At 48.6% G+C, this 22,714-nt stretch overlaps 1 protein-coding gene across 5 annotated transcripts in view; it reads left to right on the top strand.

Annotated features, from left to right (window-relative positions):
* The first annotated feature begins 4,043 nt into the window (after window positions 1-4,043).
* STX1A (syntaxin 1A) overlaps window positions 4,044-22,714 on the top strand; it is a 50,412-nt gene continuing 31,741 nt past the window's right edge. For all 5 annotated transcript variants that reach the window (XM_048519517.1, XM_048519520.1, XM_048519516.1 and 2 more), the window contains exons 1-2: window positions 4,044-4,111; window positions 22,310-22,387. In XM_048519517.1, coding sequence (XP_048375474.1) covers window positions 4,082-4,111; window positions 22,310-22,387 — 108 coding nt within the window. In that variant the 5' untranslated portion in view covers window positions 4,044-4,081. The remainder of the gene's footprint in view (window positions 4,112-22,309; window positions 22,388-22,714) is intronic.

Here is a 22,714-nt window from a genome sequence, read left to right as displayed (position 1 = left end):
GATAGTCAGCTTATCAAGAAGCCAGTGCAGCTGTGCGCTTAGCAGCAGCCTGAGGCTGAGAGCCAGCGTGGTCAGCCCTGGATTGACCATTAAGCAAAATCAGCATGTGGTCAAAGCCTCTAGGAAAGAGGGCCCCGGAGAGGGATTTTTTGCCTTATCTCTGCTAAGTATTGAAGCAGATTTGTTACATCAGATTAATTTGCAGGACACGATCAAAGACTTTGCAATGAAAAAAATACAGGCAAAAACTTTTTGTAGAACAAATGCAGTTATAAGTAAGCAACTTTAAACATTATTTTGTATGTATTGTTGAAAGCTTTCATGGCCGGATTCAACTGGTTGTTGTGGGTTTTCCGGGCTGTGTGGCCGTAGTCTGGCCGTGGTCTGGCACCACAAACCACACAGCCCACGGCCACACAGCCCGGAAAACCCACAACAACCATTATTTTGTATCTTTGATTCGTATAAGTTAACATGCTATGTATCTTCCAGACAAGAAAGCAATGGACTAATAGGTGATATTTATTCATTAGAATATATATACTTACCCAGGGGCGTACCTAGGCAAACTGGCGCCCGGGGACAAAACCTGAGTTTGGCGCCCCCCTCCCTGCCCGGCATATGGGCTGCCACCCCCACCCCCCCCATGACCAAACAATGATTTTTTGTACCAGCTCACAAAACACCTCCCACTCCCATCAAAACATACATGGCTCTCTCCCCACCAACTCTTTTCCTAATTTCCTAATCACAACAACCCTATGAGGTAGGTTGTTAGCCTGAGAAACAACTCCAAACCAGTGCAAGTTGGTATTAAGCATGTAAATCTCTCCACAAATCACCCCAGCAAAAAAAATATTTACCAAAACAAAATGTCAGCATCATTCTCTCACAAAACACCTCCAGTGGGGAATCCACCCCCAAACAGCATCACTTTCATTGGTGTTTAAATCTAGTGAGCTCAGATTCTTCTTTTAAACCTACCTTAAAGGGAGAATCTTTGTGGGTCCCCAGTTAAAACAGGGAAATCTGGAAAGTGATGCTGTTTTAAGTGGATTCTCCCCCACCCTGAAACAGCATCACTCTTTGAGGGTTGGAGATTCCAGATGAAACAAATAGCAGATTCGGCTGGAATCTGGGCAAATTTAAGGCACATTCGACAACAAAAAATTGTCCTGATTATGGTCCCGCCCAAATATGAAACAAAATGCTCTTTTAATGCAAAAGGTATTTGGGGTTGGGGGGGGGGTATTTTTGGTGTTTTTCTCGGCCCGCAGGAGTGCATTTTTTAAAGCTAGCTATGAGCCATGATTTTCACTGGGCATCATCCAGAGACTGCCTGCAGTGATACCACCTGAGTTTAGTGATGTTTGGCTTAGGGGCAGAAAAGTTATGGACACCCAAATGGAATGATACACAATCTCCTCATTGTTTTCAATGGGAAGCTAACCTGGAGTTGGTTGGAGCTGTACCCATTTGAGGGACCATAACTTCTGGTCCCCTGAACATAACTCTTCAAGGGTCCAAAACTTGGGTAGCATCATAGGAATAAGTTAACAGGCCGGTACTCCTGAAATTTTAGTGTCACTAGCTTTAAAATGGGGGGTCAGCTCTTCTCCAGGCACCCCAAAGAAATTTGCCCAAGATTCTTTGTTTTGCAGTGACTTTGCTCCCATTGTGAAGCTAATGAGGAATTTCTGAGGCAGGCTGCATTACATTTTGAAGATAGAGGCTCCAGACTTTCAAGGTGGCTCCAGGAGGGTCTCCTCTGAGTAATAGAATCCAAGCTTGGTGAGCTTTAGCTTCTGGAATGGGGGGGGGGGCGAGCTTGAGAGAGTTCTGAGAGGCAAACTCCAGAGCCCACAGGCTTTCAATGTGCAGGAGCCGGGAAACAAAATGCCTAATGCTTTTGGGGGGCCCATAAAATTGAAACCCCCCAGAAGCTAAAGGCGCCTCCAAACTCTGGATGCTGGCCATTACCAGGAGACCCCTCCTGGAGCCACCCCCCTGAAAGTCTGGTGCCTCTGTCTTAAAAAAAAAAATGTGCAGCCTGCCTACACACCTTCCAGAAATTCCCCATTGGCTACAATGGAGCAAAGTCACTGCAAAACAAACGTTAGAATCTTTGGGCACATTTCTTGGGGTGCCTGGAAGGGGTGTATTTTTAAAGCTAGTGGACACCAAAATTCCCCTGTGGGTATCATCATCTGTTAACTATTCTTATGATGCCATCCAAGTTTGGTGAAGTTATATTCAGGAAGACCAAAGTTATGGTCCCTCAAATGGGTAGCCCCATCTCAGGTTAGCTCCCATTGAAAACAATGGGGTTGGGGTCACCCCCTTTGGGGGTCCATAACTTTGCTTTCCCTGAACCAAACATCACCAAATTTGGGTCGTATCATCAGGACAGTCTCTGGATGGTACCCTGAAATTTTGGTGTTGCTAGCCTTAGAAATGCGCCTCCTGCAGGCCGGAACATGAAAAAACACTTAAATTTTTTTTAAAAACCACAAACGTCCCTGAAATGTTGGCGCCCCCCCCACGTGACCAAATGAGGGGCGCCCGGGGACATAGGGTACCCCCTGTCCCTAGGCAGGAACGCCACTGTACTTACCGTTTAACCGCTATACCACACTCAGGGGCGGATTAAGACCTTTAGAGGCCCTAAGCACTGGAAAGATAATGGTACCCCTATATACTGTATATGTAATTCAAAATAAAAACAACAGTAAACCGTAAAATACATATATTCTAATTAACAAATATCATTATTTGTATGAAACAAAACACCTGTTATTCCATAGCATGCTAAGTGACATGAATCAAAGATACAGAATAATGTTTACTGTTGCTTACTTATAACTTTATGCTGCAAAAAGTTTTCTGCCGCATTTTTAATTACAAAATCTTTGATCATATCCTCAGCATTAATCCGATGTAACAAATCTGCTTCAATATATAGCAGAGATAAGGAGGGAAAACCCTCTATGATGTCCTCTTTACTTGAGGCCCTAAGCACATGCTTATTTTGCTTAATGGTTAATCCGGGGCTGCTTGTGCAGAGGCTTAGTCAGGGCAGTAGACCTAGCAGAGGACAATGTCTCATTGGCCCTAAGCCTTCAGTTTTAACACAGATAAGAACATTCAGATGCCGAATGATTGACAGCCAGCATGGCATAACAGTTAAGGCATCTGACTAGGATTTGGGAGAGCCAGGTCTGACTTCCCCCTCTGCCATGGAAGCTTGAGGTCCTGAACAACGACTCATTTTGCTCAATGGTCAATCCAGGGCTGCTTGTGCAGAGGCTTAGCCAGGGCAGCAGACCTGGCAGAGTGCAGCGTTTTATTGGATTGATGTCTTCATTGCACAAAGCACATTCAGAGGCTGAATGACTGACAACCAGTATGCTGTAATGGTTGAGGCATCGGATTGGATTTGGTAGAGCCAGGTTTGACTCTGCCATGGAAGCCTGAGGCTGGGTTTATTTTTCTTAATGGTTAACCCAGGGCTGCTGGCGCAGAGGCTTAGTCAGGGCAGCACACAAGGGACTGGGATTTGGGAGCTCCACATCTGACTCCTCCTGTGCCATGGAAGCCTGAAGCTGTCAGCAGAGGTTCGGAGGCTTAGTCAGGGCAGCACGCATGGGACTGGGATTTGGGAGACCCAGATCTGACTCCTCCTGTGCCATGGAAGCCTGAGGCTGGCAGCATGGGTTTATTTTTCTTAATGGTCAATCCAGGGCTGCTGGCGCGGAGGCTTAGTCAGGGCAGCAGGCATCGGATTTTGGGAGCCCCAGCTCTGACTTCCCCCGGTGCCCTGGAAGCTTGAGGCCCCGAGCAGGGACTCATTTTGCTTAATGGTCAACCCAGAGCTGCTAGCAGACGGGGGCCTCTGACCAGACGGGCACCCTTTGGCGACAGGAGGCGCGTCCCTCTGCCGCTCGGGGCTCCTCCGGGGCCGCCGGCCGGGCTCCCTCCCTTCGACTCCGGCGCATGTGCCGCCGCCCGCCCGCCCGCCTCCTCCTGGCAGCTCCTCCCTCGACCGCGGCCGCCGGAGAGGCAAGCAGCCGAGCCAGCCGCGATGAAGGACCGGACGCAGGAGCTGCGCACGGTGAGTCCGCGATCCGTGGGGGCGGACGGGCGCGCCGTCTGGGCAGGTGGAGGTGCCGCCGGCGGGCGGGCGGGTTCGGCTTCAGGCTGCATCGGACGGCAGAGGACGCTGCGTCCCTTGCGGTCGGAGGAAGGGCCCCCAGGGCGCCCGCACCCAACTGTGGGCGGACGGACGTGCCGTCGATTGGGCAGGCCAGGGAAGAGCGCAAGGGGGAGACAACGGGGCCGGCTGGCTGTCCACAAGCCCCTTAGGGCCGTCTCCCTGGGGAGGCGACAGGGTTGGGTAAAGCCTCGTCGAGGGAGAACCGACGGCTGGGGTGCGCGTGAAAAGATGACAGTGCCCCCCCCCCACCCCAATTCTCCTTTCTGCCTCAGTGAAGCCTTTGCTCCTTGGGGGCGGGAGGGGGGAAGGCTTGGAGATGACTGAAAGACAGGGTGGGGGGAGTAGATAGGCATGCCCCCCACCTTGTCCCCCACTTTGGACCTGCTGGTGGATCGATACTGCTCTCCTCTGTCTCCAGTGCAAATGTGGGGGGCTTTCCCCCAACTACAGGGAGGACTGAAATGAGGCCAATGGTTATATAGCCCCCACGGGCTGTGGGGCTGGTAGAAAAGCTTCATCCCAAGTGGAGGAGCCGATGGGATTCTTTCCCCAGTTTGGAGAGGATGCAGAGTGACCCCAAGATGTAACCTTGTGGTTGAATCTGGTGAAAGAGAAAGAGAGAGAGTAGAAACAGGACCCCCCCAAATAACCACATTTCAGACAAAGAGGTGAATTGGTCAGGGCAGTACTCTCTGGAGTATTAGAAGATGGCGCAAAGCTTGTGATCTGTCCAGCCTCCTTGCGCTGTGCGTGTGCTTGTGCGTGTGGGAAAGAGCATCCTTTTGTGTCAGATGCTTTCTAGGACAAGCCGTGAACTGAACCGTGTGGCCGTCTCTGCCAGGAAGCCTGTATTCCTCCACTGGAGGTCAGCACCGGAATAGAAAGGAGGGGGTCTGCCTCTAAACATGTGCAGAGTGTGGCCCTTGCAAAACCTGGGATTTGGTGCCGGGCGAGATTTTGATGCTCACGGACACTGAAGAGCTCGAGGCAAAGAGACGGATCGCTTCATTTCACTTTCATTCAGATGAAGCGTCATTCAGGATGTGAGGGTTTTTTTTGGTTAGCTTTCAAAGAGTCTCGCAACAACCTCACTCCCCGAAAGGCTGAAATATTGCACCCCCTTGACTGCACCTGAACGCGGAACTTCCTCTGTGTCTAGACGGAGCTCTGGGACTTGCCTGGAATGTTAGGAATGTCCTTGAGCATATGCAGAGTGCATTTCCTTAGCTGACCCTCCTCCCATTCACAAAGGTTCAGGAAGCAATTGTATTTATTTTTTAAACTTCTCCCCCCCCCCATTTCCCCCTCCATTAGGAATTCATGGTGGCTTACTTACCTTAAATTTCATACAAACAAACCACCAAATTCCAGTCCATTCCATCACAAACGAGACATCGTGGAACAATGACTTATGGAAGAAGTCGATTTATGGCTACCAATCTTGATCCTCTTTGATCTGAGATTGCAAATGCCTTAACAGTCCAGATGCTCGGGAGCAAAAGCCGCAGAAGGCCATTGCTCTCACATCCTGCATGTGAGCTCCCAATGGCACCTGGTGGGCCACTGCGAGTAGCAGAGAGCTGGACTAGATGGACTCTGGTCTGATCCAGCTGGCTTGTTCTTATGTTCTTAATGACGGCAAAACCTTTTGGGCTTGGTGTGTTGAAAATTCGGAAAAATACTTGACTCTGCTGGCGTGTGCCCCCCCCCCCTCCGCTGGAACAAAGGAGAAATAATTCTTTGCATATTGATCTTTTTTTAAAAAAAAATACAGTCCAATCGTGTGTGGTGCTTTGTATTATATAAAGAAACGTCAAATAATTACAAAAATGACTCAAACTCAGGCAGGGAAAATACTTGTTGTTGGGTGTTGGTGAACACTGGCAGGTCACCCCAAACATCATGGCATGTCACCTTTGATGCGTGTCATGGGTTTGCCATCATGGTCCTAGAATGAGAGAAGCATCGCAGAATAACTAGAACAAAAGGCAGAGCTTTGCTCAGGATCCCGGCCAGTCCTGTTAGAACAACCGGCAGTGCTTAATTGGCTTGAAAAGCTTATTTAAAAAAAGTCCATCTTTCCAGGTTCTCGAACATACTAGAAGGGTTGGTGTCCGGTTTGCTTTTCCATAGGTACTCAGCCCTCCATAAAGGCCTATGATAGGGTAGAGACTGTAGGAAAATTTGCCTGTAGAAAAAACAAAAAGGTTTGTTAGGAAGCATCCACATAAGTATATGTAGAAAGGGAAAGGCATTCAAGTATGCAGTCCGAAGTCATGAGGGCTCTTACAGGTTAGAACCAGCTTCTTAAACTGAACCCAGAAACAAAAGAATATCTGGGATACAGCCTTTAGAATTATCATACGGCCATAGTGGTTTGCTCCAGTAAAAACATGAGTTGCTGCATTTTGGTCCAAGTTTCAGGTTGCCTACAAGGGCAGTCCCATGTGCAGTGCAGTGCAGTGCAGTGCAGTAGTCCAGCTCCAAGGTTCCCCCATCATGGGACAGCAGAGTGGCGATACCCAGTGCTAAATGTCACCGGGAGTGGGGGAGGGGGAGTGAGCTTGGTTTGTTTTTGTTACAGAATCGATGGATCCAGTTGGCCCCCTAAATTCATAAATGGGCCAGTCAAAAAAAGATTCACCCCATCTGGAGCAGGCAGCAAAGTTCCCCCCAGAGAATAATCCTTTACCAAAAGCATCCTTTCCATTTTATCAAAATGTACTTTTCAGCATCCAGATCCCTTTGCAAAGAGCTCCATTTTTCTGTCCATTGTGTGTTTTAAATGTGAGGAGGAGTTCTGGAGCGGTGCAGACTTTGGATCGCTTGTGACATCTTATTCCAGTTTTCAGCTGACCATTCCTGCATCAGGTTAGGACTTACGAGGGAGGCAGTGTCTGACCCTTGGCTTTGGAATTCCCCTCTCTGGGAGGTGCTCTGGAGCCTGAGACTGTGCATTGCCCAAGATATTTTGCATTCAGTTGGTAGCCCAGAGAGAGGGCAATAGCAAGGGACCATGGATCAGCAATCACACGCTTGCTTTTTTAAATACATACCACAAGTCTCCACTTAAAGGCTCTTAGATTTTGGGAAAGAAGAAGAAAGCATTTGAATTCATACACCACCTTTCTCTCCTGTAAGGAGACTCAAGGTGTCTTACAAGCTCCTTTCCCTTCCTCTCCCCACAACAGACACCTGGTGAGGTAGGTGGGGCTGAGAGAGTCCTGAGGGAACTGTGACTAGCCCATGGTCACCCAGCAGGAATGTAGAAGTGCGGAAACACATCTGGTTCACCAGATAAGCCTCTGCCACTCAAGTGGAGGAGTGTGGAATCAAACCCAGTTCTCCAGACTAGAATCCACCTGCTCTTAACCACTACACCAGATTGGCTTTTCTCTGCTTGGGGCCACGTGAAGCTCCTACCAGTCCGAGTCCTGGACTACTTATTTACATCATTTACAGTGAGCCTTTTTCACCAAGGCTCAAGGTAGATTACAAAGCATAAATCAATAACAATAATAGGATGGAGCATCCAATAAGCAGTGTTATAGGATTAGGATGTGGAAATTAAAACCAAGTCAACAACCCAGAACGAAGCTAAAGCATTAACATGGCATGTTACGCGATGCAGAAATTACATAATAGGACAATACATACAGCAACTGACAGTACGTGCTGCAGGCTGTAGCATAGTCCCTAATTCCTTTCCCTTTACTAAATGATTCTTCCTGAGTCAATTCTGTTATAATAAAACCCAGCCCATACTTTGGTCACACCACAAGAAGACAAGACTCATTGGAAAAGGCAATAATGCTAGGAAAAGTTGAAGACAACAGGGAAAGAGGAAGTCCGAACGTGAGATGGTTTAAATCAATAAAGGAAGCGGCTGGCTTCCGTTTGCTAGACCTGAGAAGGCTGTTAATGATAAGGCTTTGGGTGCATGTGTGTCATAAATTCACAGAGTTGCCATAAGTCGGAAGCAACGGCAGAGCACAACAAGCATAATAAAACCTTGTTGCCTTAGTGAAAATGCCTTCCTGAATAATTCAGTTCAGGATAGGGGCCAAACTAATTATATCTAAAGCAGTTTCAAACCATTTTTGGAGGGCCTGTGGCTCAGTGCTGGAGCACGTGCTTCATATGCAGAAGTTCCCGAGTTCAGTTCTTTGCGTCTCTAGTTAAGGACGTGGCGTAGGAGGTTAAGAGCTTGTGTATCTAATCTGGAGGAACCGGGTTTGATTCCCAGCTCTGAGCTGTGGAGGCTTATCTGGGGAATTCAGGTTAGCCTGTACACTCCCACACATGCCAGCTGGGTGACCTTGGGCTGGTCACAGCTTCTTGGAGCTCTCTCAGCCCCACCTACCTCACAGGGTGTTTGTTGTGAGGGGGGAAGGGCAAGGAGATTGTAAGCCCCTTTGAGTCTCCTGCAGGAGAGAAAGGGGGGATATAAATCCAAACTCCTCCTCCTCCTCCTCCTCCTCCTCCTCCTCCTCCTCCTCCTCTTCTCTGCCTGATCCCAAAGAGCTGCCACTAGCTAGACATATCATGGAGCAGCTGATTGTGTTCATATCTGTGTAATTTGAGAGAGGTATGATCTCAGCTCCTTGTTTCCTGCTTCGTGTCCTTTGGGTGGGGTGCACTATGAATGAAGCCAAGCCGCTAAGGCACCCAGGTAAATCAAGCACAGAATTGTCGTCCTTGCTGTCTTTTGTTTTGCCTTCCCAACGGGGCTTCGCGGAAGTGCTGGCAAAGTCAAAGGCAGGAAGCAGAAAGCTGCCTGTGCTCAGAGATGCCCCCGTGGATTTTACGGAGTCAGGCTGGCACCTGTGTGGAAATATGCTGCATTTTACCCTGCTGTGTTTTACATCTTAAATCCACAACATTGTTTGCAACATATTTTTTTTTGCATAGGCTGACTGAGGAATTCAGTTCTTCAATAGGGCTGGGCATCTTGGTGAGCGTTCCTGCTTGGTTTTCCATGAGGTTTAATTTTTATCCAATGTTTGGCCGCATCTCACCTGTGGGCCAGGTGAAATGATTTCAAAGAGTGAAGCAGGAGATAGACCACAATATCCCCCCACCCCCTTGGGTCAAAGGTGGTTTGAAATATTATTCATGGAGGAATGCATTCTGTTCTCGCTTTCCTCTCAAGTAAACAGGGGCAGCTGGCTTTTTGTGGGGTTTCAAAAACCTGCGTGATCTGTTTGACCAAAAGAAACAATGCAATATGAGAAATATATACACCCATGAGAGGAAGCAAAGCTTCTTTCAACTTCTCTTTAGTGGATAGAGGGCCGATTTACTATGCCTGGGAAGTCAGGTAGGTCTGGCCCGGACTGACAGCCGATTCAGGTTATTTCAGGAAGAAACTGTCAAGTTTTCTTTCATGACTAACCAGACTGTAAGTGGGATGGGAATAGTGGGGCAGGAGACGCATGGGACAAGTTGGTGCCATGCTAAAAAGGCCATGCTCTGAACTCAGCTTGGGTGAGTGTTTTTTAAGGATAGCTGAAGGCCATTTCGCATAAGCGATGCTACCCTCGTCCAAGAGACATTCGTGTATTCCTTTGGCCCTGCTGTTTCTTCTGAGTAAACAGGTACTGCAGATTTTGGAAATCTTAACCGTGTGTTTACCACAAAGCCTGCTCTTGTATATTCCTTGTGCCACCAAATCTGTGTTGGCACACACACTTTATGCACACAGATGGCCTCTCTTGGGTGTCAATGTGCTCATCTCCGGGGGTCCCTTGTAGTTAAGCAGCTATGTTGTTTGCTGCAATTTTGAACGTAAGCTCCTTGGGGCAGGGGCCCATCTTTCTGTGTAAATCTCCAGGAATTCCCAACCCAAAGTAACCCTAGACTTGGTAGTAGACAGCATCAACCCCAGATGGCAAAATCCCTCCCCCTTTCTGTAACCATGGGAGGCCAATGGTGATACATTCAGGTCAGTCCGGCTGGTTAGATGGAAATGCCTGGCGGAAAAGCTCCGTCTTAAAGGCCCGGCAGAAACAGTTAATTCCCGCCGGGCCCTGATCTCATACGGGAGCTTATTCCACCAGAAAGGGGCCAGGCTTGTCAAAGCCAGCCAGATACCTTTTGGGCCAGGGACCTCCAGTAGGTTTCCCTCCAATGAACAGAAGGACCTAGCGGGGCAACCCTCCCAGATACCCAGAATGTCCAGTGGCCAGCCAGCAGTGAGAGAGCTCCCTAAAAGTATACCGGGACCAAAAAAGTACATTTTTCTACAAAACCTCATTCATTGATGGAATACCTTGCCACCAAGATGGCTCTGGGATGGCAAATTCACAGGTGTCAAACCAATTGCGAGTTCCAAGCTGCAGCAGTTGAAAAGAAACTTCCGTGTTTGGAGAGGGGATGCCTCTGATCTTCAGCTGCTAGGGTGGGGGCTGGAGAGCCAGGAATACGTCTGAGCCGTGCATGGGAGCTTCTCAAAGGCATCTGCTGGGAACAGGATGGCTGGCTGGGCACATAACTTGCTCGGATCCACCCAGGAGGCTAACGGCGAGCGATATATACATTACGTCTGCTGCATAAATAAATAAAGACCACGTTGTTTTCTTAGCAGAGAAAATGCTTCCGTGGCTGCCCTGGTCTCAAGGTAGTTCAGCAGATGAGCCTGTTAGCGTGATGGATGTTTGTTCAAAGGAACGAGCAAGGAAGGGAGATGAGAGCTTTGCCTTCTTGGTTTGTGGCTCCTCCCTCGCTTAGCCTGGCTCAGTTTCTCCGCTCTCTCTGGGCCTCCCTTTCTCAGCAACCTCGACAGCAATCCTACTTGGTTTTAAGATTTCTCTGTGCTCAGCCAAGGGGAGGGCACAGAACTGGCACAGATTGAAGCTGGAAGCAGGCAGCCTAGCCACATCTTAGCAGGCACACCGGCTTTAAAATTTAAACTGCTAATCCCTCAGCTCCTTGGAAATGTAGAATGTGCGGTGAATTTGCATCTGGTGCTGGAAGAAGTTGTGTTTTTTTTCCTATGGATTGCACATTAGCTTTTTACCTAACTGGGTTATTAGAGAATGATGGAGTCTGGTGTTTCAGAGAGCCGGCAGGGTGTAGTGGTTAAGAGCAGGTGGATTCTAATCTGGAGAACCGGGTTTGATTCCCCACTCCTCCACCTGAGTGGCAGAGGCTTATCTGGTGAACCAGATGTGTTTCCGCATTCCTACATTCCTGCTGGGTGGTCTTGGGCTAGTCACAGTTTTCTCTGTACCCTCTCAGCCCCACCTACCTCACCAGGTGTTTGCTGTGGGGACAGGAAGGGAAAGGAGCTTGTAAGCCACCTTGAGTCTCCTTACAGGAGAGAAATGTGGTGTATAAATTCAAACTCTTCTTCTTTCCCAAAATCTATGGGCCTTTAAGTGGAGACTTGTGGTATGTATATAAAAAAGCAAGTGTGCGATTGTTGATCCATGGTCCCTTGCTATTGCCCTCTCTCTGGGCTACCAACTGAATGCAAAACATCTTGGACAATGCACAGTCTCAGGTTCGGGAGCATCTCCCAGAGAGGGGAATTCCAAAGCCAAGGGTCAGACACTGCCTCCCTCGTAAGGGAAAGAAGCTTGTAAGCCACTGTGAGTCTCCTTATAGGACAGAAAGGTGGGTTATAAATCCAAACTCCTCCTCTTCTCTTCTTCATGGTTTGATAGTCAGCATACGACAGTGTTCGGGATTTGGAGGTAAATGAGGTTGGCCAAAAACCCAAACCAAAAGAAAACAGCATTGGAATTCAAAGCACCGGAATTCCAAGGGGACAGTTTTCCTATTTGACTTTTCACCTTTGACATTTTGTTTTGCTTCTTGCTGCATCTCTTAGAAGAGCCTTGTGGTGGCAGAGGGGTAGCTGCTGTCCTGCAGTCAAAACTCTGCTCGCAACCTGAGTTTGATCCTGAGGGAAGTCAGTTTCAGGTAGCAAGCTTAAAGTTGACTCAGTCTTTCGAAGTCGGTAAAAGGAGTATCCAGCTTGCTGAGGGTAAAGTGTAGATGACTGGACAAAGCAATGGCAAATCACCCCAATAACATAATCCGCACAGTAAACGTTGGGATGTGAGATGATTCTCTAGCAAGATATCCTTTTTTAATTGAAGACGCGGTTTTTATGAAATAACCCTGTTCACTTAAATCTGCATTTCCATCTGGATAGAATTTAACTGGTATAACATCCATGAATTTTAAGAAGTTAGCACAGCTCTTCCTGAGTGATCCACACCTTGTGTAGGAGACTTTTCAACAACCTTGCAAGTTTGAGCGGAATAAAGATCTCCCTGATGTTGCCGGAGGAACAATGGGGTATTTTCTGTGAAGGCCGGCTTTGCAAGAGTGTCCCGGTTCATGTCTGGTTCTCTTAAACCAACAACAAGAAAACACTGTGCCCAGCAGCAATCTTATATACGAGTAATGTGCAAACAAGTGATTTAATAAATTAGACAGTGCTAATGTGCATACAAAAATACATAGAACTGCAATTAAGCGCTGTAGTCACACCAGAAAATCTCTGCGCTGGGGTGACTGCAGCGCTTAATTGCGGCTCTATGTATTTTTGTATGCACTTTAGTACTTTCTAATTTATTAAATCACTTGTTTGCACATTACTTGTTTATTAGATTGCTTCCTGGGTACAGTGTTTTCTTGTTGCTACTTCATACTACTGTGCCCATGTACCTTGCCTCTTCCTTTTCCCCCCTCCCCCTTTCCCCTGCCTTTTTTGAGTTGTGTCCGTAGTTCATAAGCTGCCCCACAAAATCCGTGGAGAACTTAATCGCTCTGCCTTCCTTTCTGCTTTGGGGTATCTTAAATCCCCCTTTAATAGCGTGTGGCCATTGCCACGTCTTGCAGCTGCAAACTCCCATCGCTTCAACCTACACCGTCTGTGGATGGACTTTCTTTTACCTGTCCTGAATTTATTTCCCATCAGCTGCGCCGGATGACCCCAAGTTATTGTGTTGAGAAGTGGGGGAGGGGAGCTCCCTCTGACCAAGAGGATGATTCCAGAATGGTTTGTCCATAGCAGCAAACTCAGCCGGAAGCCAAATGCCTGCTTCGTGTGCCTCTGACTCATGGAAGTTTATGCCGGGGTATGTTTTGCCAGTCTTTGAAGGGCTGCTGGGATCTTGTTTTATTTTCTCTTTGCGTCTCTCCAGCATGCCTCGTTTCATAAGCCTCCATCACGACCGAGCCCTGTAGCTGGCCCCCCTCCCGCTACAAACAGCTTTCCTCAGACTGCAAAGTTTGTAGTTTGCAATCAAATATTCAAAATAGGTCAAGTTGCTTGTGATTCTTTTCCTCCTGTGATTCCCCACACGCAGCCAGCTCGCGGCATCTTCTCGGTTTGCTCCTGCTGGCACTGTGTCTGCCTCCAACCTCTTTCCTCCTACACGTTCTCTCTCATTCCCTCTCTTCCCTTTTGTTTTAAGAGGCAACTTCAGCACCCTCACGTCTGCGGGGACAGCCCTTTTCATCCGAAGTGGGAGGGGAAGGGGCTTCCCATTGTGCATCCAGAGGGGCAGCAGCCCGCCTCCTCCCTTGTCACGCAGAATAGATCTCTTTCTTAGACTGGCTGTGTGAAGCAGAGAAGGCAGGCAGGCAAATGGCCTAGAAGCAGGCAAATGTGCACTTCACCACAAAGCTGTGTACGCTTGAGGAGCCATCAGTGTCTCTCTCCCCACCTCCCCCTGATTCAGGTGACGGATGCGACTCAGGTCAGAGAAGAAGCCAGCAAGACCCAATTGCATTCTTCTGCATGGGCAATTCCCCATTCCTGTTAACGCGTGACCCAGTACCAGCAGGGGAGGACCGGCCTTGCCTCTGTTCGTATCTGCTTTTCAAGCTGTACCCCCCTCCCCCTTACAGTATATACCGTGTTTCCCCGAATATAAGACAGTGTCTTATATTAATTTTTGCTCCCAAAGATGCGCTATGTCTTATTTTCAGGAGATGTCTTATTTTTCTGTGTTCTGTTCATCGGGCCTGCTTCCAAACAAAAACTTTGCTATGTCTTACTTTCAGGGGATGCCTTATATTTCGCACTTCAGCAAAACCTTATGTCTTATTTTCCGGGGATGTCTTATATTAGGGGAAACAGGGTAGCTTAAAATAGGGCTGCTTTATCGGAGCATGGTGGACTCTAAATCTGGGGAACTGGGTTCAATTCTCCATTCCTCCCCATAAAGCCTGCTGGATGACCTTGGGCAAGTCACAGTTCTTTCAGAACTCTCTCGGCCCATGTGGAGGCAGGCAATCGCAAACCACCCCTGAACGTCTCTTGCCTTGATGCCATAAGTCAGCTGTGACTTGACGGCATCCCCCCCCCCTTTAATTACTGACTCTGTGATCTCTTGGCCAGCCCGAATTCAAAACCTGTGAGGGTGTTTGTTCTTTTGGCTAAAGAGATACTTGAGCACAACCTGTGGACCCTTCTGCAATTCTGAGAACAGGGAGTGGTGGTACCAGCGCGAGATGGCTGCCATAGGGAACTCGGGCCAATCTCAAAAAGTTGGGCGGCGACAAGCCAAGTATCATCCTATGATGATGGCAAGCTGGTTCAAAAGAGGTGACCCCTGCAGCCATACAAGTGAAGCTTCCTATTGGCTGCTCCAAAAGAAGAAAGCCCAAAACTGTCTGTTTGCGTTGAGGAGGAAGAACGTGGGTGCAGAAGAACCCATGGTTCTGACATGAGCCGTGGCACACTTGGAGAGTCCCCTGAGACTTCTTCCTTGTTGAGGTCGGTTTCTGCTGTGAGGCACCAGCAATACCAGCCACTTTTTTTGGCCATGATTGTACACTGCTGTTCTGCTCTGCAGCGAGGGAATATTTCCTTAGGGGGCAGAGATTTCTGTACTGATGCGCTCTGTGTTACAATGCCACAGATCCTGAAAACCTTGCAGTTAGAGAGTGGGGAAACCCCAATGTTTTCTCTTTCCCTTGCTTTGGGGTTTCTATTTCTTCCAGCCCCCCCCCCCTCCTCGCGGGGTCCTCACGGGCATTTCCAGGGGATCGGCAGCTGGCTTTTGCAAAAAGCTCAAACATATCGACATTACGCAAAAAATATTGATGTCACACAGAAATATCGATACGGACGTTTAAAGGGTTTAAAAACAATCTTGCAATGACCGGGAGCGCCCCGGAAGCGGGGGTGGGCAAGCTGCGCAGCAGGCCGTGGGGCGTCTCCTCATGTGTAAACGGGGAAATGCGAGGAGACCCCACCACGACCACACTGCCGAGCGAAGAGCCCAGAGGAAAACACGTGACGCCTAATGGGCTGCTGTGGAGAAAAAACAAAGGGTAGCAGAGAGGCAAAGCATAGCAAGAGATGACATCCATTTATGATCCACGATTACCGAATGGTTTACAATAATACCAGACAGAAGAAGGGAAACGCTTAATCCCCGGAATATTTTAAAACCGCAACCACCCAGAAAGGCGGCTGGGGCCTCCGAGACTTAGAATTTCATCTCTGAGGCGGCAGGGATGGCGGCATTTTCTCGCTGGGAAGAGCAGAAGGACGAGGCAGGCTACGTATCCAGGGAGCCTGGCAGAGACGTGGCCCGTAGCCTGTCTTTCGTACAGCAGATTGCTCGGGCTGAGCCCATCTGTCGTTGCTTTCGGGCTGACGGCATTCTGCGCGTGCCCGAAAGCGAGCTCCTGAGAACAGGCCGAATCCTAGAAGATGAGCTGAGTTCGGGTCAGGAAGGGTTGATACAGCCATCCCCCTGCGCTTCCCTCATGTCCTTGCCTTAGGCTTTGTTGGCAGGGGTGTGTGTGTGTGTGTGTGTGTGTTTGGGAGCCACTCGTTTCATCCCTACTCTGTTTAATCCCATTTTTTTATCCCCGCCTTCCTCCAAGGAGCTCAGAGCTGTATAAGAAGATTTCCTTCCCCTCGCAGGGGCGTCGCAACAACCCCCTTGAGGGAAAGTTAGGCTGAGAGAGGATTCTGTCCCGAGATTATCCTAGCAAGCTTCGTTTTTTCTGGGTGTGTCTGCAGCTTGGGCAAGCATGCTGTGAGGGTCTGGGCCTCCCAGACACACGTGGGCTTGGTTTGGATCGAGGCAGAAGGAACTTAAGCCCCACTGTCCAATTTTCATTACTTCTCCTTTATGCCTACAAAGCACTTTACACCCGTCGTCTTGTTGGAGTGCTTATGACAGCCCTGCAAAGCAGGCCAGATCATTTTCAGATACGCAAGGGGTGAAGGTGAGAGAAAGCAGCTTGCCCAAGACCACCAGCTAGTGTGTGTCAGATGTAAAATCTGCCAGTGTGGTGTAGTTGTTAAGAGCGATGCACTCTAATCCCTCCTTCGCATGAAGCCTGCTGGGCGACCTTGGGCTAATCACAGCTCCCTCTGAGCTCTCTCAGCCCCACCTTCCTCACAAAGCGTCTTTGTGGGGAGGGGAAGGGATTTGTAAGCTGCTTACTCCTTGCAACAGAGAAAAGCGGGGTATAAATGCAACTCCTCTTTTTCTTCTCTTAGCCGTTAGCTTCTTTGCACTTGTCTTCCATGTCTCACGAGTCCCGGGGTGGACTGGAAGCCCAAGAACTGGCCAAATTAGCTCCCTTTCAGCCTGCTGTTCTTTAGCTCGTTTGAGGAGGGGTGGGCTGCTCCTTTTCCGGCTACCAGCACAACCGTGCCATGCGCCCCCCCCCACCTTCGAATCAGTGACTGGTTGAAGGGCCTGGGATGCACATGGCGTACAAAATGAGATCAATTAGCCGAAGGAGTGCTTTGCCTTTTCTTCTTCTTTTTGCTCTGCGTTCATCTCTTTGCCTGCTCTAGTTTGGATGCACATATTTGCAGCGTTGCGCATTGCTTATCTGCGTGCTAAAAATGACCATGAAGGTGTATGCGCTTGAGTGGAGAAGGGTGAAGTCTTCCTATTTGCATTTTTTGCAGAAATCCTTTGCAGTCCAGTTTGGGAGTGGGTGGGGAAAGCGTCTCCTCTCAGAGTAGGCTCCAGTTAAAGGCAAGCTGGTGGCCTCTGAAGCTTGACGGCCCTCTGTGTCTTCTTCTGCTGCTAGGCATCGTTTTTGGGTGTTGCCCTCTATAAGTTGAGCTTGCACAGAGATGGACACTCTTGAGGAGCTGCTCCATAGATTTGCAATCCTAAAGTCTGCACTTTGGCTTCAAAAGTTCTGCTCACCCATCAGAAGAGTCATAAGACTGGCCAGCGTGGTGTAGTGGTTAAGAGCTGGTGGACTCTAATCTGGTGAACCAGGTGTGTTTCCGCACTCCTACATTCCTGCTGGGTGACCTTGGGCTAGTCACAGTTCTCTCAGGACTCTCTCAGCCCCACCTACCTCACAAGGTGTCTGTTGTGGGGAGAGGAAGGGAAAGGAGCTTGTAAGCCACCTTGAGCCTCTTGACAGGAGAGAAATAGGGGGTATAAATCCAAACTCCTCCTCCTTGATAGACATTTTGGACTCCTGTGTCCATGAGGTGTGGAAGGGAGTGCATGCTGTTTTGGCTACGCACAGTGCACGTACATATGAATTCTGCTTCAGGTGCTGATTTGTCATCCTGTTGTGATTTTGCAGCGGTACCTTGTATCTTTCTCCCGCTGCCCTAGGCTAGATTGGTGCAATTTCCTCTCAGTGGAGATCCAAGGCAGGCCAGACATCTTGGGAGGTAGGTGGGGCTGAGAGGGTACAGAGAGAACTGTGACTAGCCCAAGGTCACCCAGCAGGAATGCAGGAGTGCAGAAACACATCTGGTTCACCAGATAAGCCTCTGCCACTCAGGTGGAGGAGTTGGGATTCAAACCTAGTTCTCCAGATTAGAATCCACCTGCTCTTAACCACTACACCACGCTGGCTCTTTAGAACATTTAGCTCCTGTTCAGTGGACCCCAGTGCTTCTAGGAATCCTTCCATTGCTGTTGACAGTCAAAGACCCTTGGGTGCCACTGGGTGGGTTGAACCATGCCCGCTGTTCTTTCACTGCCAGAATGCATGACATATTGGCTGGCAGGAGACCAGCGCTGGTGCCTCTTGGCAAAGAGGTTCTCCCACCCATGGATGTTTCCTGGGTGCCTGACAGAGGCCTTGGCAGCTGCAGGTGATAAAAACAATAGCTGATAAAATGGGCACAAAGAAAAAGGAGTAACCATTGTGGAGGGGGCGAGGAGAGCAGAGGACAGGCTTGTTTCCGATGACAGCAGGGACTGAAAGCAGCGCCTCTCCCTCACGCACACACCTCCAGGTGTCAAAAGGATCAGGTGGATGCTTGGCTTTTAAAAAAAAAATATATTTTCTATAGGACAAAACTTAAAGGTAAGCACCAGGTCATTACTGGCCCATGGGGTGACATCACTTCATGATGTTTACTAGGCAGGCTGTGTTCATGGGGTGGTTTTCAGTTCCCTTCTCCAGTCGTATACGCTTTACCCCCAGCAAGCTGGGTACTCATGCTACTGACCTCAGATGGGGGGAAGGCTGAGCCAACCTTGAGCCAGGTCCGTGAAACCGACTTCCTTTGGGATTGAACTCGGGTCCCGAGCAGTGCTTTGGCTGTAGTACTGCAGCTTACCACTCTGCACCGTGGTCCCAGGGATGCTTCCCTTTATTGTGTTCCTTCTGATTTCCTTCCCAGCATGCCCGGCATGCAATCGGATACTAACTAGCTGCATCCAGAACCCAACAAAGTCAGCTAAATATCCGAAAGACTGCCTTGCGGGGTGCAGACCAAAGAGCCTTGATGCTTAAGGCAAAAGAAGAGCTCTGGAGAAGTCAGTAAAGATGGCGAATGGTTTTGTGCCTTTTTGGTGGGTCCTAAAAAAAAGATGTTGACGTGGCTTTTTTAAAAAAATGGGCAAGGGACTTTGGCCCAGGGTTTAGGGTTACAAGCCTCCAGGGCCCCTTCCACACATGCAGAATAATGCACTTTCAATCAACTTTTGTAATTGTTTGCAAGTGGATTTTGCTATTCTGCCCAGTAAAATCCAGCTGCAAAGTTGATTGAAAATGCATGTGCGGAAGGGGCCCAGGTGGTAGTTGAAGATCTCTCACTATTACAGCAGATCTCCAGGCAGCAAAGATTAATTCACCTGGACAAAATGGCTGCTTTGGGAGGTGGATCTCCATAGCATTATTATACCCCACTGAAATCCCCCCAGCCCCACCCTCTTCGGTCTCCGCCCTGAAAATCTCCAGGTTTGTCCCAACACAAAGTTGGCAACTCTACCAGCGGTAAAGCTTCTATTTGGTGTGTAGAACGTCTCAGTTTCAATCCCCGGCGTTTCCAGTTAGCGGGATTGGCTGGAAGTGAACTTTCTCTGCCTAAGACACTGGAGTGCTGCTGCCAGTCTGGTTCGACAACACAGACCTTTAAAGAGCCGTAGTCTGACTCCGTATAAGGCAGCTTCGTGTGTTCAGTTTTTCTTTGGACCGCTGGGACCAGATCCAGTTGGCTTAGTCCGTAACGAATCTTGAACTTCTGTTATGGATCTGCAAGGGTTTCTAAGACGCTGGCATTTGAAGCACTTTGACATTCAACAAGTAAAGAAATGTCAAGCACGGTTTTTTCCATCTTGTCGACATGTTGGAGAGGCATCCTGACCCCTGAATCGGCAACATCTCTGGAGGTTCAGCTTCTGCGCCTTCCCTTTCCCACCAAGGCTTTTTCCTTTGGTGCACAGGGGGTGTTCCTTGCTTCTGACCTTGACCGGACTGACAGAGCAACCGTCCTGGATGCTGGAGCGGGCCGCATTAGCCCCTTCAAAGCAAGACAGTGTCTGTAGCACCTGCCAGCTATGATCCAGGGTTGCTGTGATGTCAGGTGGCCTGCCCCGGAATGATCCCTTTTTGCGGGGACAAAGGAAGCCAGCGAGAATCACGGACAAGAAGGGCACACGAGACGGGAGGCAGCGCCCTGTGCTGTTGTGTGTTCTCCCTTGAGCTACGTGACCGCGTGAAGATGCAAGCACAGATCTCGCCGGCTGCCGTGCCACACAGGCCCGCGGGAGTCGCAAGCCCGTTCCGTGTCACGAAAAGAGACAGGCCGGGCCACGTCTCCCTTGGCTATGTTGCGGCGCAGTTCGTTCCCCAAAGCTCACAATCTAGATGCGCCAACATTTCTAGTCTGCTTTTAATGCTGCGTTTTCAAGATGGGATTGACTCTTGGCCTGACTGACCGGCCTTTGAGCCTGCACGCTGGCTAGTTGAGACACATGCCAGCTGATTTAAAATAGGAGGCCTTATTTAACTCCTATGTGCCAAAAAAGGTTACCTTTAAAACCCAAGTGGGCTGTGATAAGGATCCGGCCCCCAGAATTATCTTTATTCACTCTGTGTTTACTTTTAGCCCTTAAAAAAAACATCCAAGACCTTAATCTCGGATGTCCCAGGTCATTCCTAGCTTGACCCTTAAAATGCACAAGAATAAACCCATCCTCCTCTCGGAGGAGTCTACCTGTGTGGATTTGCATGAGTCATTGTTCTACCACATCTCTGTCTGTATTGGGTGTGACTGAAGGGCTGATTCATTGCTGAAGCTGTGAGGAGACAGAATTAACTGCCTCCAATCTGGCTGAAGGAAGCTAGGGCAGAGCAGTGACTCACACAGGGATGCAGCAGGCATCCTCATCTGTCAGTGAAGGCTTTAGCCTTGTAGGGGCCTTGAATTATTTCTCCTTTCTAAGGTTCTCTGATTTGCCCCTCACTCGGTCCCTATGCATGTCCCCCCTCCAAGTCCACAGTAGTTTTACATCTACAGTTCATTTTGTTGGAGTGAGTTAATGTGTGAAGGATAGTGCCTGCATCTGTCAACTACTGTCAGCAAGGCCAAGAATTACTTTTACACACACACATGCGCGCGCGCGCACGCACACACACACACACACTGCATTCCATTTGCTTTGAGCTTTGTCAGTTTCATCTATTGACAGTGAAAATGACAAGAAAAGCAAGCTGGAATTGACAAGACATGCAAAATAAAGTGGTCAAAGGTACCCTTTTTAAATAGTCACTGATGATTCGGGAGGTAGTGAGGGATGGAAGTCTAGGTGGCATATCCCTAAGACTGGGGAGTTCAGGGTTCAAATCTTCACATAGCTGTGAAGTCCATTGGGTGAGAACTTGGAGCAGTCACCCACGCCAGCTAACCTACCTTGCAGGATTGCTGTGGAGATAAATGGGAGGAGGGGGAACTATGTACTACTGGGAAAACTGGGTGTTTGGTGGAAGGGTGAGAAATAAATGTGATAGCAAAACAAATGTTTTAAGTCTGTGTTCTCCTGAAGAAAAAGATGATTATTGTTTGTTTGATTTAACACCCCGCTGTCTCCAGCCGAAGTGGGCTCGGATCGGCTCACAACATAATTACGCAATACAATTCCATAAAAGGTAGATAAAAATAGTACAAAAATCGATGATGTAAAAGCAACATATAGAAGGCATTAAAAACTTAACCAAGGGTGGACCATACGGCTCCCCCTCCCATTTTGATACCCCTCCCAATTTGATTTAAAAAAAGGGAAAGGGGGAGGAAAGAAGGGAGGTCACCAAGATGGATCCCTGTTGTTGCCCTCAACTGCCCACAGGACCCTGGTCTCATTTGACAAAGCATTCCACCAGGCCCTAGTGAAATTAGTGCAATGTCTTGTGTGTATTGTCTGGGAGTGGTGGCTTTGTGTGAAGATTTCTGCTACAGCAGAGAATGAATGAATAAAAGTCACAGAGAATTTTTCAAAGGCAACGAAAGCCGTCCAGTTATGAGGTAGGGGGAATTTTTTAGGCAAATAACCAACAAGTTGGCTTCCAATAACACAAAAGAACAGTAAGCCATCTGCACAATAACAACAAGGCATGAAGAACTAGATCTTATTTTTAAAAACAAAAAAGCCCCAATAGCTAACACATTCTCCTTTAAAAAGGAGTAAAACACAGAATAAACTTGGGCCTATCACAAAACTCAAGAATAATGTTACAAAAAAGTAACATCAGAGTGATGTCACGGGTACTGCGCAATAGATGCCTGCCTGGTCTGTAGAATCTTCCCACCTCCTAGGATATCATTTGGTTTCCTTTCCTTTGGTGTTCTCCTTCAGATTTTTAAGCGTGATTTTAGGAATGTTGTCCCTTGTGTTGCAGGGCAAGGACAGTGACGATGACGATGAAGTTGCTGTTGGAGTGGACCGGGACCGGTTCATGGACCATTTTTTCGAACAGGTGAGTGATCCCTTTTCAACTGCATTGTGTGCCCGAAAGGAAGACTTCCTCTCTGGCTGATATCTGAAGAACTGACTGCCTCTTGCAAGTGAGTTGGCATCCTTGTGAATGGCTGGCCTGGTGTGTTCCTGTTGCCCAGCTGCCCAGGCTGGCATTGCCGCCAGTAGAATGCTGCCAAGCAGTGAAGGCCTGGGGCATAGCCCAGTAGCCAGACCATTGATTTATCAGTCTCAGTATTGTCTGCTCTGGCAGGCAGTAGCTCTCTAGAGCCTCTGGTACTGGTTTTCATATCACCTACCATTTGATCCTTTTTGTAAATCGGGAATG

Source organism: Sphaerodactylus townsendi, linkage group LG16, assembly GCF_021028975.2.
Source record: "Sphaerodactylus townsendi isolate TG3544 linkage group LG16, MPM_Stown_v2.3, whole genome shotgun sequence".
Taxonomy (NCBI): domain Eukaryota; kingdom Metazoa; phylum Chordata; class Lepidosauria; order Squamata; family Sphaerodactylidae; genus Sphaerodactylus; species Sphaerodactylus townsendi.
Note: the sequence above shows the minus strand (reverse complement) of the source record. Positions and strands in the feature narration are given on the sequence as shown.